Here is a 12,508-nt window from a genome sequence, read left to right as displayed (position 1 = left end):
GTAACAGAATCACAGCCACCACCGCATTCCAGTTTTTTTTTTTTTTTTGGCCAAATTTCTCCCATCTCTAAGACTACTTGCTCCATGTATTTGTCATTTTTTTTTAAAGCAGTGTTGCTTTAACTTTACAGACACCAGAAGGATTGAAAAGATAATTAAGCATCAGGGGATAATCTCTTGCCTGCCAAGGTGATAAAGATGACGTCAGAATAAATACCAGTAAATTAACCCCAGAGTATTTTAATAGTAAAGAAAAGCAGAAATATTGCAGAATTCAAAAGAAGAAGTGATATGACTTCTTTAGATGGCTTGAGATTTCCAGGCCTAACTGCAATCAGTACATGGCAAAAGCCTGACAGAAAACTGGGCCAGGACTAAGGTGAAAAAGCATTTTAGGGGTGAAGTGGGGAAGTCACCCATGGAGTATTCTGATATTTATTCAGTCAAACAGCCTGATGATTTCTCGATGGAAAAAAACCCTGAGTTTTCTTATGTCTTCCCAACTTGGTATTCTACAAAACACACTCTGATTGTGCAGGAGGAGATGTGTTTGGAAGGAGTTGGTACTGGCTGAACTGCCAGCATCAGCTGTGTAAAATTGTTTGGTGATATTGGAATTACTTTCCCCCAGACACTGCAGATTTTAAATAAGTTTTGAACATGGTAAGACAGATTATTGTCACAAACACTACAGAAATGCACATTAAAAAGAAATCTGTAACAATTCTTATGAAAGTTCCAGTTTTGCGAATTTGAGTGCAGACAAATATAAAAAAACTCTTCTATTCTTTAACTTTTTTATTTTCTGAGCACAATATTTCCAGGTGTGTCCACCCCTTGCAACAGAACATGGACAGGGAGGCAGCTGGGATGTACAGCCACTGGTCTTGATAAAAAGCAAGGGTCTATTTGTGTTTTATTCTAGTTTTATTTCTGTCTTATTTTTCAAATAGAGGGTAATTGGAAGATAAAGTCAATTTGTTTAAGCATGAAGTAATTACATTAGATTAAGATACCAAAAATTATTCATAGCATTTATCAGCTGCCAGTTTGGAGAGTACAAATATTGCATTGGCCATACAGGAAACTTCTTAATTTGTCCTAAATCTGTGTTCCAGGGACTTTGAGAGTAGAGCTTGACTTATTCCCAACATGCTAAATCTAGGAAGTATGAAAATTGATTTTTCACTGGTTTCTTGGTAAAATGAAGTTAGAGTGTTTTCTGTTACTAGACCAAGTCAGGCTAAATAGACATAAAACACTTTGTTCTTCTCTGACTGAAGTCAAAGTCAAAATTCTTACGAACATGAAAGGCAGCAATATCAAACCTATGATCTTGAAAGGAAACACAGTGTATTCCATCTGTGGAATAACAGGAACATGCTTTGAATGCTGGAATACACACTGCATGTTGTTTACACTTAGAAGAATTACTTATTGCAATATTTGCATAAGTGTTCAGCTCTGTTTAATTACGGCTGTCTGCGAGGGAGGGTTCCATGGTGTGGGCACCAGATTCAAACCAGATTTCTTTGTAGAGCTGTAAAGTCAAATTCTAGCGAGACGGACACAGATTTCCATCCATATGAAGGAGCAGATTGTTTCACACCGTCTAATTCATTAAGTGTTTCATTCTCTCTTCTGAGGCACATCTGGAGGGCTGTGCCCAGGTCTGGGCTCCTTGAGGACAAGAAAGACAAGGAACTGCTGGAAATGGCCCAGTGGAGGCCACAAAGGTGATGAGGAGTCTGGAGCATCTCCCTGGTGAGGAGAAGCTGTAGGAGCTGGGCTTGATTAGTCTGGAGAAGGGAAGACTGGGAGAGGATCTCATCCATCCATACCAGTATCTCCAAGGGGTGCCAGAGGATGGTGCCAGGCTCTGTTCAGTGGTGCCAGTGACAGGACAAGGAGCAATGGCCATAAACCAAACCATAAGAAGTTCCACGTCAACATGAGGAAGAATTTCTTTCCACGGAGGGGGCAGAGCACTGGGACAGGTGCCCAGAGAGCACCAGGAGCGGCTGAGGGAGCTGGGAAAGGGGCTCAGCCTGGAGCAAAGGAGGCTCCGGGGGGACCTTGTGGCTCTGCACAACTCCCTGACAGGAGGGGGCAGCCGGGGGGGTCGGGCTCTGCTCCCAGGGAACAGGGACAGGGGGAGAGGGAACGGCCTCAGGCTGGGCCAGGGGAGGCTCAGGTTGGACATCAGCAGGAATTTCTTCATGGAAAGGGCGGTCAGGCCTTGGCAGGGGCTGCCCAGCGAGGTGGTGGAGTCCCTATCCCTGGAGGTGTCCAAGGAAGGTCTGGACGTGGCACTCGGTGCTCTGGGCTGGTGACAAGGTGGGGATCGGTCACAGGTTGGACTCGGTGGTCTCGGAGGCCTTTTCCAGCCTCTCCGATCCCGTCACGCCACGTCGGGAGCAGCCCCCGGCGCCCGAGGCGAGGTGCGGCGGGGAAATGGAGCCGTGTGACGGCGCGGCCGGCAGGGGGCGCTCCCGCGGGCCCGTGGGCGGGGCTGGAGGGGGCGCGGCCATCGCAGACCCCGCCCCGCCCTCCGCGCTGTCCCCGCTGCCGCTCCGGGACGCGGCAGCAGCGCCGGCGCCATGGTGAAGATCGCCTTCAACTCGCCCTTCGCCCTCAAGGATGAGCCCAAAAAGGAGGCGGCCGAGGCGCTGGTGGCCGACAAGGTGCGGGCACAAGGGTGTCCTGGCCAGCGGCGGCGGGGGGAGGAGCGGGGCGGTGTGAGGGGGGGCGCGAGGAGACGAAGCCGCCGCCATTTTCTCGCGGCCGGGGGAGGCGGCGGCGGCCGCGGGGCTCGCGCTCCTGTGGCGGCTGCCCCGGCGCGCCCTGCCCGCGGCTGCGGGAGCGTCTCCCCTCAGCCGCCAGAGGCTGCGGGGCCCCGGTGCCGCGGTGTTGTCCCTCTCCGCAGCCCCGTCGCGGTGCGATGTCCCGTGACACCCCCGGGCCAGCGCCGGCACCGGGTGTTTATCTCGAGTTGGGCCCGTGCCAGCGCCGCGTTTCCTGACGGCGCTTTAAAGCTCCCAGCTCGGCCCTGGGCCGGCCGGGGAAGCGCAGGGAGAGCTCCCCCCGGCGTGGGCAGCGCTCGGCCGGCGCCTTGCAGGCAAACAAAGCGGGCTGAGGCTCGTCCTCCGCTCCCGGCGGCGCTCGGAGCCTCCCGGCAGCTGCGGTGAGGCGTCGGTGTCGCGCTTAAATTAAGAAACCTGCCATAAAGGGTTTTAAATAGAAACCCAGGCTAGCACCCTGTGGTTGGCTTTTCCTTCCCAGCGAGCTGCGCGTCGCTGGCTTGAGTGGAACTTTCCCAATTTGTGGGAAATTTGTTTTGAAGGTGTCTTGCGTTTTAGGCAGGTGGAGAAGCTCAGCCTGTAGGTAAATACATCAGTGGTTCTAGACGGGGAAGATGTCACGGGCTGAGTTTATTTGAAATTGGAAGGTAAGAAAATTTTTAAAACAACAAAACTTGTGGAGTTGGGCTCTAGTTCTTTCTTTTTTTTTTTTTCCCTTCTAAGCTGTAATCAGGAAAGCAGCTTCCCTTCCAGCCTACACAGCCTCACCTGAAATAGCCTCCCTTTGGAAGGAGAAGGGGTGCAGAATGATTTTCCTGCTCAGTGCACTCTTCTGAGCTGTCAGAGCTTGATGTGTGCACATTTAATATAGTAGCACTGAATTACAGGATCAAAAAGAGAGCAAGTAGGAAAACGGGGTAGATAAAGGATTTAAAATTTGAAGATGTCATTAGCCTGGCCAATTTCTTGTGGGACAAACTCCTCAGCTACTCCTGAGGCAACTGGTTGTACATACATTTACTAGCCCTGTACTGTGAAAGCTTTGACTGGAATAGTTCTAATAAACACACCCCTTTTTGTGTTCTCATGAGAGCTGCTCCTCTCAATTTGGAATATCCTGTGTGTTTGCACACACGTACTTGGGTTTTTAACAACTCTTCACTCTGGCTTCAGGGCTTGGAATTGCATGTAAACATCAAGTTCATAATTTTATTCCAAGACAGACTTGTTGGAGTGGTTGTTAATGTCTTCTTTTGCTGGAATATTTGTGCAGAGCAAACAAGCTTAAAGGCTAATGTTGGCTGAAACAGCACAATAAAAGTCCCCTGGAGTATCTGCACAAAACCCTTGAGCTTGCAGAATATTCTCCCTGCAGGTTCTTTGGGGCTGTCAGCAGCGTTAAAACAAGTGACTTTTCTTCTTGTCTCTTATCCCTCGTTTTCTTTGCTTGTTATGGCTTAGAACTGCATTTTCTTTGTAGGTTTTTGATGACTTTTATGTTACTTTTGTGCAGAGGTTTTGTAACCTGTTGGAGCAAAATCTTCCTATTGTGTTCTCTTAGCAGCTCTGTCAACTCTTCCCTCTCAGGTTCAGCTGCCCACATTGCTGCTTAATATGCTGAACCACCTTTGCTTTGTTTGAAATAGGTGTAGCGCAAGTGTAGCTAATTAGATGTCGACATCATCCCTGCACTGGGATGGCTGGAGTGCCAAAACTGGTGCAGACTGGTGTGTTCAAGTAGGGACAGGCTGGATGAGTAAGGACCTCCAAGGTGGAGGTGAACATGGAGAGAACAGAATTAATCTCCATCTTACAGCTGCTTAACCCTGAAAGATGATTTTCACACAGTGCCATAGAAATGTGGCGTCATTCTGACTTGAAACCAGGGTTTGGCTTTGTTTTTGTAGTTTGTTTCTTTTTTAACAAATGCTTCACATGCCAATTGTAGCAGCTCGTGTCCTGCTGAACCAACATTTTTGTGTTTGGAGGATGCGCGAGTGGAATGTGGGAGTATTGACTTTCACAAAACAGCTTGGGGTTTGTTTCAGTGCTTGCATAACTGATGGCTTTGACTTTTATGCTGCTGCATCTTGCTGAGCATGGAAATAGTGCAACCTCAGTGATAATGCTGGCGCTTGTTGGGAGCACAGGTCATTAAATGTGTTGTGTTCTGCAGGACCCAAATAAAGAAAGGCCATGGAAGCTGTTGTGCCCAGCCACTGATTCTGGGAACACCTCAAAGGAAAAGCTCTTTTACTGCGAAATCCAATTTTCTTCCTTCCTGACCAGGACAAAGAGCAGATCTTGAAAGCAAGCTATTAAATCCTGGAGTCAGGAATCATTAAAGGGACCTTCTTGACCAAATATAGAGGTTATCTGAACATTTTGGGTTTGGTGGTTGTTTTTGTGTTTTGTTTTTTCCTTTTAAAGACTCAAGCCCAGTGTGTGATTCCAGGAGGGAATGTCTCTTCTGATTGTTTAGTATTTGACAGTACTTTTGCTGTTCTCTTCACTTGGCTTGCCTGAGCCTTGCAGCTGGAAGTCTGGGAAGATGCTGTGGGAGCTCTGGAGGGTTAAACTTTCCTTTCAGACACCACCTCTGCCTTTGCAGTGAGGATTGCACAACTCGCCACCTACCTGAGAGTAGTTTCCTTTGGGTGCAGTCATCCTTGTTTGAGAGAACACTGGGTGGGGGAAAACAAGCTGCTGAGCTAAAGAGGGAAGTTTCAGGCTGTTGGAAACAAAACTTCCTGGGATTTGGGTAGGAGAGAGGTTATTTTGAGGCTGCAGGGTAGGATGTGCCACAGGGACTTGTTTTCATTTGGCATAATTGGAAGCTGTGTTTAAGCTGACGAGTGGTTTTCTTTCATAATGGACTTTGCTTGTGCATATTAAAAGTTCCAAAACCTGGTGACTCGTGTCAGTTGTCTGTTCCCCAGCCAAGAGACAAAGTTGCATCTTGGCTTCTTCTGTTAATCCAGCTTTGGGAGGAAAAGTAATGTTAATGCAAGTGATAGCGAGAGGAGGAGGGGAAAGAGGCTTTACCAAAAGGCCTGAAGACACTGTGTACCTTTAATGACCTTGATCTACAAATCCTGCTTTCTTGTACTAGACCGTGGCTGCAGCACAGTATCTTTTGTTACAGTTATTTAACTTTCTTACAATTCAAATAGTTCCTGGACAAAGGTTTGTCTAGAAAAACATCCTCTAACTCAGAAAATACTCTTGGTGCTGTTTGAAAACTGATCTTAATCTGATGCAGTAACATTTCATGTGAGTGTTTTCTTATTTTATGATGCTGACTTGTAATTCCTGCACCTAGAAGAAGTAGAAGATGGTGGGTCAAAGTGAAGCAGTTGATAACAATGCACTTTAAATTCAGAGCAGCTGCCCTTTCTAAGTTCTCACCTTTCTTTATTTAAAGGACCCAGAAGTTGCCACACACAGGGCTGAAAACTCATCTGGAAGATGTCTCTTGACTCTGCTGGGCCTGGCGTTCATTTTGGCAGGGGTTGTTGTGGGTGGAGCCTGCATCTACAAGTACTTCATGCCAAAGGTAATGTGAGAGTTCTTTTTTATTTAAACAGCATTGATTAAAAAAGGTGTAAATGGGTTATCACTAGACTGGAAAGATGAAGGGGAAAGAAGGATCACGGGGCCATGAAGATTGTGTGTCTTTTGGGTGTGACGGAGCTGTGCTCAGTCTCGGCAGACAGAAATGCAGTGTTAAGAGCTGGTTTGCTGTGAGGTAACTGCCCTTGCTCATGTCCCAGCACAAGGTGTACCGTGGGGAGATGTGCTACTTTGAGAACGAGGGCCGGGAGCGCGCGGTGGAGCCGTACTTCCTGCCCATTGCCGAGGAGGCCGACATCCGCGAGGATGACAACATCGCCATCATCGATGTGCCCGTCCCCAAGTTCTCCGACAGCGACCCCGCCGCCATCGTGCACGACTTCGACAGGGTCAGTGTCCAGGGGCACGGCCGGGACCGGGGACAGGCACGCACCGCTCGGGGGATTGCGCTCGGGGCTTTAAAGCTCGCTGTCAGCGCGAGTGCTGCTTGGGTTTTAGTGTGACATAGCTGACCCTGTGAGCTCTGTAACAGTGGGATTAACTGCAGTGGTGGTACAGTCACTGTGGGTAGGAACTCTGAGTTGTTTCCCAGAAAAATGCATCTCAGTGCTGTGCAACTCTACTGGTACCTGTGGGATATCTGGAAGTGCCTCTTGCTGTTTGGTCAAGAATCCCATGTAAATGGAGAACATCATAAATGTGTGTTAAGGGGCTAAGGATGCAGCACAATGTCACAGCAAATTGTAGGATTGCAAACAGGTGTGGGCCTTGGAGAAGGGCATTGAAAAATCACTTCAAGCAGCTGAAACTTGGAACCTGACAATGCTGTGTAGTTGCATGGAGTTTGTGTAAGGCGAAGAGGAGAGGATGGCTTTCATTTGACTTTTTTATTAAAGTTGTGTTGATAGTGTTAACATTTATCCTCAGTCAGCTGTAAAAGCTCTCAGAGGTTGGTTGTAAATCCAGCCTTGGCAATGCAGATAGAATAAACAGATAATTCTAGTTGCTGCAGTTCTTGTGCTCAGTGGCAATGCTGATGAGATTATTGTAGGGACTAATACTTTTCCTGAAGAACTATTTAAAGGGAACGATTGTTATTGGCAGCTGGATACCTTTTGTTTGTACTGTGCTTAATTAGACCTTTTCAGTTATGAGATCATACTCCCAAATACTTCCTCTGTGTTAGTACAAACTGTACTCCTTTACAATTATGGCAGAAGCTGCTTTTCCATTCAGCTTTCTCTTATCTGCGAAAGTTTTTTAAACTATTGCTGTAACCGCTTGGTTTACCAAAGTGGTAACAGTTCAGTTCTTACACGGAGCAGTTCCTGAATGCATCACTTCTGTAGTAGCTGTGAGTGATATCCAGCTATTTTAGCTTGCCTTGCTCCTGGTAGAATTGTGTTCTGCTAATTGAAGGCTCCCTGACTAACTGAAAACTTTTTTTAAAACAGCTTTTGACAGCATATCTCGACCTGCAGCTGGGGAACTGCTACGTGATCCCGCTGAACACTTCCATAGTCATGCCTCCAAGGAATCTGATGGATCTCTTCGCCAAGCTGGCGGTACGTGGGAGCTTTGCTGCTGGGTTCTGCTGACAGGCTGCCTTTTGCTAAGAGTGCTGGGTGCTGCTCCTGAACTTCAGGCCCTTGCTAGAACAGTCCTCCCTCCATCAGAGTCCATAATCCCCCAGCTCAGTCACTGCACTGAAGTTAAGGCCAGCTGTCAGTGTATATTATGTTGAGTAGATTCATGCCTAATGCTCTTATTAATACCTGGCTTTATGAGAGCTGAAAGCAACCAGCAGATAAGGCTAAATTTAGCTGTTAGAAAGGAATTTGATAAAGCTCCAAATATCATTGAAAGCCTAAACCTGAGAGTTACTCCCAGCAAGCTCGGTCGCCCCGTGAGGGTTTTGCTGAAAAGAACAATGTGAACTTGTTCCCCAGTTATTGGCGCTGCAGTTATGAGATCACCACAAGCATTTGACTCTTCAGTGACTAAAACTGGTGTTTTTCCAAGATGATTTGTGGGTCAAGTTAACAGAACTTGTTGCTGCTTCCCACTTAAATGCAATACTTGGCTGTCATGTGTCAAATGGACTTTTTAAAAAAATCATTGACTCTCTTACATCTGGTTCTAGAGGCCACTGGTCTAGTTTAGCTTGTTGCAGTATTTTTTTTAGCTCCATGAAGATAAGCTGTAAGTGTATGTCCCTGCCCCTGTTTTAGGAGTTGAGGGGTAGGAAGCTGTCTCAGTAGTGCTGGGAGCATCTGGTGAAGCCTTTTGTAGGTTGGCCTGCCTTTTTTATATTAGAAATACATTGCCTCAAACCTGGAGTCTTTCACAATACTTTGTTTCTCTTTTAGCTGCAAATTTTGTGTACAGATAAACCTGACCAGGTTCTATTTACATTTGCTTCACGTGAGGCTTGCAGAGTTGAGGTTAATTGTGCTTTGTTTGGATGTAACTGCAGCTGTTTGAAATGGCCTCTGTCAGTTTTTAACTTCCCTGGTATGCGACTGGTTGAGCTCAGCATATCTTGGTATTAAAAATCAGGAAGGCTGAACTCTCCTGCTTGAATCCCTTCCAAAGCAAAGAGTAAAATGTAGTGGTAAGCAGCAGTCTGTACCTGCAGGTTTTGTCTCTTCCAGACTGGCTCTTACCTGCCCCAGACGTACCTGGTGCGTGAGGAGATGGTGGTTACAGAGGAGATTGATAACGTGTCTGATCTGGGCATCTTCATCTACCAGCTCTGTGTGGGAAAAGAGACCTTCAGGCTTCAGCGCAGAGACCAAATCATGGGTAAGTTCCCCTCAGGAAAAAGCAAACGTATTGTTTAACTAGGGAAGGGGTAAATACTTAAACCTGGGGAGTTTTTAGTCTTGGGAATCTGAGTGCTCAGCAGAAGCTGAGGCTACTCCAGATCCTGCTGGGTATTTCCCCTCCCTTCATGTCTGAATGTGAAGTGTCATTTGAACATGCTGAAAAAGTTTCAGTTACACAATTACAGGCTACATGCCCAAACCAAATTTAAGTCTGTTTCTGTTCTATCTTTTGGTTGAACTTAAAAGTTAGTTTGACCCCAAAATCCATATAATTCATCAGATAATGTGAGTCTCTGTAGGCACAGCTCATTCTGTCCCTGTCCTATCTAAAACTGGGTTACAGGAGCACCAAATAAAAACATTTTCTTCTGCTTTACTTGCTCTGAAAAAAAAAGTAATTGAACAGTGAGCTCCGGACATCCCAGACTTCCTCTCTGAAAGAGGAAGAACACTCCAGAGGAACTGCTGAGCTCTGGTTCTTTATTGCCTGTGTGCTCCTGCCACTCTGTGACAGGGACTGAGCTGAGGTGTCTGTGCTCCGACCTACTGGGACGAGGCCTGGGGGACAGAAATCTGGTGCTGTGAGTTTTGCTTCAGTGTAGCTGAAAGCATTTCATATTTGCTGCTCCCACCAAACACAGCGAGCTAACCCTTAGTCAGTTAGAGCCTTTCAGAATGCAAATGTTTGGTTTGTCAGGACTCTGTGCTCTGGTTTGGCTGCCAAGCTCTTAGGCAAGAGTTTCCTCAGCCCAGTTGCAGCATCAGGAGCCACATCTGCTGCTTGCTGCACACAACATCCTGTTGTGGATGGAAGGAAGGCTCCCTCTGTGGGAGCAGCAAAGGGGTTCTGTGTAGGGCACATGAAGGAATGCTAAATGCTGTCCTCATGGGAGGCAGAGGCGTGTGACTGAGCTGTTGTGAGGATGATTTTGGGAACAAGGCTAAATTGACAGCTGCTGTGTCTGTAGACAGCCCTGTGAAGAGTGTTTATGATGTTCCCTGAAATCATCCTGCTCTAACGCGTTGTTGACATCTTTGCCGCAGAGCAAAAGATTCCTGCAGAGCACTTGCACAAAAGGATTCTGGTAAATGGAAAATGCTTCCTGGTACAGCTGCTGTGCTGTAACTCTCCCTCTTTGCCTGTGGAGGGGAGAGGGTGGGAAATCTAATCAAAGTGAGGAGAAAATTGTTCAGGGGCCAGTCTTGCCTTGCCTTCCCCACCTCATTTCTAGCACACAGTGTATGAGCCATGTCACAGAAATGAGACTGCAATGGATAAACTCCTGGAACTTCTCTGGGAAAGTCTTCTCATTTCTTCTCATTTTGCTGGTGCTGCCTTGGCTCTCAGCTTTTGTGGAGTTTGTGTGTTCATCTGTTAAACTGACCTCAGGTGCTGTGGCAATTCCCTGGACTTGTAACTTGGAGGCATAGGAGGAACCCAGGTTATCCTGTTGGGTGGGCATTGGAAACTTCACCTCCATCCTGATGCCTTTGAATTGAAGGACAGCCGGGATTTTAGGTGTTAATAAACCAAAGCAGTGCCCTGCTGGGGTTAGGTAAAGAGGTGGTGCTTCTCTTGCTTACTCTGAACAATTCTCTTCTAATTAAACAAACTAAATCTTCTCTGAATTACTGCAAATGGAAGTGATTGAGGAGAGCAGCTCTTTGATGGTAGGACTGCTGTGTTCTTGTCTCTTACTGAGCCACAGCTGATACAAGTAAACTGCCTGGGTCAGACGCAGTGCTGGCATGTCCTGAAATAGAGAAAAATCACTCCAATAGTGTTAGGAAGAACTAGAGTGAGGTAAATCCTCCCAAGGTGAAGTGCTCTGCAGAGCACACCCTGTGCAAATGCACATTGGGCTAGGGATTTGGGATGGAAAACAAGCCCATAGCAGGCTCTGGTGGCAGTTCCTGGCTGGACAAACACAATGTGCGGAATGATTGTGTCTTGTAATGATGGAAGCTGGCAATGCTTGCTCTTCACTCAGCCTCTTGTCGTCTCTCGTCCCCAGGTGTGCAGAAACGGGCAGCGGAGAACTGTCACTCAATCAGACACTTTGAAAACTCTTTCGTGGTTGAGACAAAGATTTGTCAGCAGTGAAAGGTGACGGATGGGAGGTGACCAGGTCACACCTTCTTGGAGAAGTCAGCGTTAGACATCGACTTCTGCAATTAAACCGTGCAGTGATAATCAAAAGCCTTATGCATTTTCTGTGTATTGCTTGTATTTCAGAAGACAAAGTCACCATTTCAGCTTTCGTTGATCCTTGGTATAACTTTTTAGTTGTCTCATGTAAAACTTAAATTTGAGTAAGGTTTTTTTAGAAAGCTAATATCAGTTTATCTGTTGAATGTGTTTGATTTAGTGTAATCTGGGAATGGCAGAAAAATATATATATATAAAAATGTTAACCAGTTCCTTGGCTGGAACCAGTTATGTTCACCTTAACTTTCACAGAATGATTAATATTAATAATCTGTGGTTTGCACATCTTGTGTAGTTCTGTAGAATAGCTCTGCACTCCGTATCCTGGCTCAGAAACCTTCCTGATCTGGCTCATTAAAGGTTTATTTTAACGACCATGTGTGCAGCATGTAAAATCCAAGCTCAGTGATCAGAAACCTTTAACACTACCCTATTTCTTTTTGTGCAATTACTGTATTGAATTCGTATGTATATTTGGAACCTTCCCTGAGCTTACGTTGAGTTCTTCTCCCTTAGTTTGGTTTTGTGGCATTTAGTTGTTAGATTCAGATAGAGTTGCTCTTAAAGCTTGTCAGTATTTTTGGTTATGACTTGATTTATCCTGTAACTTCCTATTTCCAGGGTCTGTTCTGGTATAGCTCACTTGTGAACGTGACTGTAGTTGTAAACTTAAACTACTTGGGCTTATATAAACTTTTTAGATCAACTTTTTATGAGCAAGTAGCATTACTGCTGCAGTCAGAGCATTGTTCCCTTTTTTTGGAAAGCTGCAGTCTAAAGAGAATGAAGAGTTAGTGTCCTGCAGTTGATAAACCTGAGAGTTTTATTAAGGGACTTTATATTGGCATAAATTCTGCAACCCTATAATAAATGTTTCTCTAAAACTTTGGTGTTTGTGTGATTTCCTGGTGCTCAGAGGTGAGGGGGGTGATGCTGTGGGCCTGAGGCGTCGTGCAGTGCTCTTCTCTTACCCCTCTTAACTTCTTTTTGAGCTTGTGAAGCTGAACTTCCTCTTCTGGTGCTGTGGAAATGCTTTGTGGTGCCAGACAAGCTCGAGGAACAGAGGGTAGAACAGACAGCTCTCTCCAAACAGCATC

General features: G+C 46.3%; 1 protein-coding gene across 1 annotated transcript; it reads left to right on the top strand.

Moving 5' to 3' along the window:
* Positions 1 to 2,530: 2,530 nt before the first annotated feature.
* Positions 2,531 to 12,299, top strand: ITM2A (integral membrane protein 2A). The gene is made up of 6 exons (XM_039572084.1): positions 2,531 to 2,684; positions 6,226 to 6,357; positions 6,575 to 6,763; positions 7,829 to 7,939; positions 9,029 to 9,179; positions 11,218 to 12,299. Exons 1-6 carry the CDS (start codon positions 2,601 to 2,603, stop codon positions 11,304 to 11,306), a joined length of 756 nt encoding a protein of 251 aa, XP_039428018.1. The 5' UTR covers positions 2,531 to 2,600; the 3' UTR covers positions 11,307 to 12,299.
* Positions 12,300 to 12,508: the final 209 nt, after the last annotated feature.

Source organism: Corvus cornix, chromosome 4A (genome assembly GCF_000738735.6).
Source record: "Corvus cornix cornix isolate S_Up_H32 chromosome 4A, ASM73873v5, whole genome shotgun sequence".
Classification (NCBI taxonomy): Eukaryota; Metazoa; Chordata; class Aves; order Passeriformes; family Corvidae; genus Corvus; species Corvus cornix.
This window is presented reverse-complemented; position numbering and strand designations above follow the sequence as displayed.

What these genes read in the sequence shown, in the direction of transcription:
- ITM2A (XM_039572084.1), top strand. Translation starts at nt 2,601, where the DNA reads ATGGTGAAGATCGCCTTCAACTCGCCCTTCGCCCTCAAGGATGAGCCC. An exon ending in ACAAGTACTTCATGCCAAAG is followed by an intron (nt 6,358 to 6,574) that starts GTAATGTGAGAG and finishes CTCATGTCCCAG; the next exon opens with CACAAGGTGTACCGTGGGGA. An exon ending in GCGCAGAGACCAAATCATGG is followed by an intron (nt 9,180 to 11,217) that starts GTAAGTTCCCCT and finishes TCTCGTCCCCAG; the next exon opens with GTGTGCAGAAACGGGCAGCG.